The sequence below is a fragment of the Strix aluco genome, chromosome 2 (assembly GCF_031877795.1).
Source record: "Strix aluco isolate bStrAlu1 chromosome 2, bStrAlu1.hap1, whole genome shotgun sequence".
Lineage (NCBI taxonomy): Eukaryota > Metazoa > Chordata > Aves > Strigiformes > Strigidae > Strix > Strix aluco.
In genome coordinates this window covers 5,825,299-5,830,268 of record NC_133932.1, presented here as the reverse complement: position 1 = coordinate 5,830,268, position 4,970 = coordinate 5,825,299, and the positions used below count along the sequence as shown (strand labels likewise).

At 48.1% G+C, this 4,970-nt stretch overlaps 1 protein-coding gene across 1 annotated transcript; it reads right to left on the bottom strand.

Annotated features, from left to right (window-relative positions):
• Window positions 1–713: 713 nt before the first annotated feature.
• NDUFB4 (NADH:ubiquinone oxidoreductase subunit B4) lies at window positions 714–3,181 on the bottom strand. The gene is made up of 3 exons (XM_074808933.1): window positions 2,929–3,181; window positions 2,503–2,649; window positions 714–828 (listed from the first exon to the last, which is right to left on the bottom strand). The coding sequence occupies exons 1-3, from the start codon at window positions 3,127–3,129 to the stop codon at window positions 769–771; spliced, it is 408 nt and encodes a 135-aa protein (XP_074665034.1). The 5' UTR covers window positions 3,130–3,181; the 3' UTR covers window positions 714–768.
• Window positions 3,182–4,970: the final 1,789 nt, after the last annotated feature.

Genomic DNA, 4,970 nt, shown 5'->3' with positions numbered 1-4,970 from the left:
ACAATAAGCAGAGAAGGCATCTTTGCGGGCACAAGGCTGTTACGCTCGGTGGTTTTTTTTTTATCATGGCCCATTTGCAGGGGTGAAAGGGAATTCTCCTATACTGTAACAGAATCAGCATCAAAAAAAAAATCCTCATGTTTTTACTTCTTGTCTCCCACAGGAATCACAGAATTGGTGGAAATGCTACTCACATACAGCATGACAATGTTCAGCTCACTATTTCCAAGGCTGGCACAGTAATTTTATCCAGAAGTTTATTGCAATGAACAAATACATAGTTTAGGCTTATATTTTATTACAGAAAAGAAAAATTAACTCAGCTTATTGAGAGCAGTCAGGCAGGCTCCTGAAGTTATTAAGAGTGTATCACAGAACTTGCCTATTATCTGATTAGGGCAAACTACATAGTCAAACTGACACCAGGAAGAAACGCCTAGTAGACAAGCAGTAGTTCTGTAGGAAACTGCTTTGGGCTTCCTTAACATTTTAGCCTGCTACTCATTTTGAGCTTCAGCAGTAACTTCCACAGTTTAAAAGGAGCCTCTGTATGTAGACCAAAAGAGTACACTGGTTGAGTGCAGGGCACCATCTCTGTATCTATCTTGTTAAGACATAAAGACCCTGCATTTTTGCACTTTCCATAATTGCTAAAGATGCAAGACAACCAACAAGCAACTAAGATTTATTCTTATGAAGGAAAAACGTCAGCACACAATTTATCTTATTTTATTTATATGCCATGAACAGCACTGCAATTCCAGGAACTTACAACACACTCAATGGTCGCTTGTATTTACCCTCTTGGATAAGCTTCTCTTTACGATCCTGCAGAAGAGAGAGAACATTCATCATTATCCTATTGGAGAAGAAGTTTCACTCAACCTGGGATAAAAGTAAAGCAGCTCTAGTATTTCAACATGGACTACAGGAAGATAGCACCACGTATGATCTTAAGGGTCTTTTCCAACCTAAACGATTCTGTAAGCACAAACTCTGGTAACAGCTGTTGTGGTTAAAAAGTAAAAAAGAACAAGGCATTTAGCTTCACCTACCAGCTAGGGAAGATGTGCTCAGATTGACCTCTCTGCCCATCTAGCCACCCTCACAGACCAGCAGAGACCAATTCCTGTGATGTATTTTTCACCAAACTAGTTGCATCACTTAATTTATACATGTAGTTTCTACCTCCTCCTTCTGGCTGAAAATAATCCATTTTACAGATCTAATTATGGAAAAACTTAGTGACTTGGCTATATGTGCCCGTGTTCACTTTCAGCTCTTTTGTATCTCACTCTGCAGTCACATACCTTTCTTGTTACACTACATGGACACTGCAGATACTGCCCAGATTCCTTCTGCTGGATAAAACCAGGAGACTTGCTTAAGATTCAGCAATTTATTTCTTGCTTACCCAGAAACACAACACTCCTCAGAGAAAAGTATAATAGATACAGTGCTTTATATACTACCAGATAACCAAGAAAAATCCCCAAACATCAGTAAAGGAGCTGGAATAAAGGAAAACAGACTGTCCTAGAGACTACATTAAAGACTTCAGCTTAAATATTCTCAGGCACAGGTTTATTTTCAAGCACTCGCATGCTAAGTCACACTAGGTGGCCAAACCCAAGTGTAGCCTCACGAACAAAACCAAACCAGCATGATAAAATACTGCAGAGATGCTGAAGTCTCAAAAACATTTATATTAACATGCTCTGCATGTTTCCCAAAACCTGTATTTTTGGTTCATCCTAGGAAACAACATCCTCTACAAATATTCTGTTCATTTTAACTGATGTTTGTGCTTCTCTGTTTATGCCTTGATCTAAAGATGCTATTATTGTGCAAAACAGGGAAATAAAAGCGTTTTACAATAGCCACAAATTCACTAGTAAAAACAGCCACTGTCTGCCAGTCACCTAGCATCTTCTTATGTATGTATATAATCAAGTTTTTTCAGAATGATCTACCATCGCTCCGATGCTGATGCCTACAATTCCGGAATTAGAACAGAAGCAAGATAAACCTTCCAAAATCTTAAACATCCAGCTGAGATCAGACGCTGCAATCAGCATAAGTACTCCTCCCCATCTGCTTCATGAGATTAGAGAAATGGTCAAGCACATCACAGAGACATTGCTAGGCCTGTCATCCATTAAACTCCCTATTTATTTTAGAAAGTGCAGTTACTGCAGTCAACAGCTGAAAATAGTCTCTTATGATTAGTTTACGCTGTCAGTGCCACCAAGAGCTTTATGATAGCAAACTATCCTGCTCAGGGAAACTGTGACTGGCCGTACCCAAGGGTACAATACAGGGCTCTCAGCACAACAGGACCTGGCAACCAGTTATGAGGCTTTGAGATCACTGGCTCTGCATCACCCTTCCTTCCCTCACTACTTTAACGGTGCAAGAGAACCCCACCAATTAAGTCTCCAGGCAAATCTACATTTTACAGTTCGGTGTTTACCTGACGTTCAGTGTCGTCAACTGACTTACCCTGTCAGCTTTTAAGACAGCAATCCAGAAGACGATAGGGCCTATCGCATAAAGAGCTCCTAGAAAGGACGTCTTCGGTGTCGGGCGGAAAGTCGGGTAGACGTTCTGCGTCCTAGCATAGGCCCAGCGGACCAAGGCAGGATCTTCCTGGGTTGGAAAGAAAATCGCAGTGAGGCCCCAGCGGCCTTGCAACGGCCCCTCAACTCAGCGCCGGCCTGTCTGCCCCCGCCGCTGGGCTGCGGCCTACAAAGGCCCGGGAGCCTCCCGGCCCAGCCGGGAAGGGCGTCAAGGTCACGGGGAGAGCAGGGCCAAGGCAGGGCAGCGCCCCGCCGGCACGGCCCCAGGCCCGGGCCCCGCTCCGGGACGCCGGGTGAGGCAGACAAACCCCTCGCCCCAACCCCGGGCCCCCCCTCCCTCCCCACTCACGATGACGGCCGGCGGGTTGGGGTTGTTGAGCTGCAGCTGATACTGCCGCTTGAGGCGGGCGCGGAGAGCCAAGCGTTCGGCCTCGGCACGGCGCTTCTCCGGCGACAGGTCGTAGGTGTTGGGGTCGAGCTCGGCCGGCAGCGAGACGTAGCGGTTGGGCCGGTACGCCTCGGCGGCGGTGGGAGGCGGCCCCGCCGCCATCTTGGGGACCCGGCGCCGCCACGCTCTGCCCACGCGCAGCCGCGGGAGGAGCCCCGCCCAGCGCCGGGCGCGCGCCGCCGCCGCGCCCCCTGCCGGCCCGCCAGAGTCCTCCCCGCCCTGAGGGGGGAGCGGGAGGGTAGTGGGGGCTGATGCTTGGCTGAGGGGTGGTCACCTGAAGGGAGGGTTGGACCCTTGCTGACAACAGTCCCGGCAGGTTCAATGGCCTGTCCCCTTCCCCCTGGAAAGAAAAGGGCCTCCCGGGCAGAGCTGAGGAGTGAGGGGGATTGTGCTGCCGAGTTTGTTGTGTGCTCCGGGAGTAACGGGGCGGCCATCGCTGCGCTCCCTGTTGCAGCCCTAGACCATGCACGTTTGCCTCACTACAAAAAGGCCATTGAATGACTCGAGCGTGTCCAGAGAAGGGCAACGAAGCTGGTGCAGGGTCTGGAGCACAGGTCTGATGGGGAGCGGCTGAGGGAACTGGGGGGGTTTAGTCTGGAGAAGAGGAGGCTGAGGGGAGACCTCATCGCCCTCTACAACTACCTGAAAGGAGGGTGCAGAGAGGGGGGATGAGTCTCTTGAACCAAGGAACAAGCACCAGGACAAGAGGGAATGGCCTGAAGCTGCGCCAGGGCAGGGTTAGGCTGGCTCTTAGGAAGTATTTCTTTGCAGAAGGGGTTGTTGGGCGTTGGAATGGGCTGCCCAGGGCAGGGGTGGAGTCCCCATCCGTGGAGGGGTTGAAGAGTCGGGTTGACCCAGCGCTGAGGGATCTGGTGGAGTTGGGAACGGTCAGTGTGAGGTTAATGGTTGGACTGGAGAATCTTCAAGGTCTTTTCCAACCTTGATGATTCTGTGATTTCAACAAAATACTATTACATAAGTGGTGTGTCGCAGGTCGGCTGGAAGTTGCAAAATCCTGCTGTTTACTGACTTTCAGCTTCAGATTGTCTCTTTGATTCTTCAATCAAGGCCAGGCTGGTTGGATAAGCTGCCAGATAACCTTTAGGATTATCGTGTGGTGACTCACCACCCTGATGAACTTTAACTGACAGGTTCACAAATTACCCTCTGCTGATGAACACGAGGCGAAGAAAGCAAGCTCTTTAGGAAGGTTCTGTCTTGTTGGTATTAAGAGCTTTCTTCTCCAGAGATGTGAAAAACAGATGCAAGTTGTCTTTCTGGAAACAAAGTTGCCAGTAAACAAGTTTTCTGCTGTTTTTTCTTCTTTCGGTATACAAAGCAATGATAGCAGTTACGCTGATTGGAACGAAGTAAGTTAATGACTGTGTATAGATAGTTATGGCCTCATTTACACTGGGGTAACTCTACAGACTCAGGTAATGTTGGATGGGAGATTACAGTTTGCTCCTAAGCACACACAAAATAATATTGCTGACTTTATTTAAGATGTTGTGCTTTGGCACCGCAGTAATAGAGCAGAAGCTCTGCCTCGCATCTTATGATTTCACCCTTATTTTATCTAAGCACTTGGAAAATAGATGATCTCCTCTTGGTCTGAGCAGCTCATTAGGAGCTGGGGCTTTGCAGCTTGCTTCCAGCAGGATGAAAAATAAGTTGGATATTTCTGCAGTTTGTGTACCTTGAGCACAGCCCCCCAGCAGCAGGTAGTTTTTCCTCTCTCTAGTACAAGTCTGCAGTCCTCTCAGAAACTCTCTCCCAGTGTTTCTTCAGCTTTTCCACCTTTGTTTTCTTCACAAATATGCAGCTGCAAATCCAAGTGAAAACCAAGCTGCTTCATTCAGAGTCAGCTCCCAAGGAAGTACTTACATGCCCTGTTGCTTTGTTTCCCAGGGCTTTCAGCTTGGGACAGTGGCTTCTGTTGC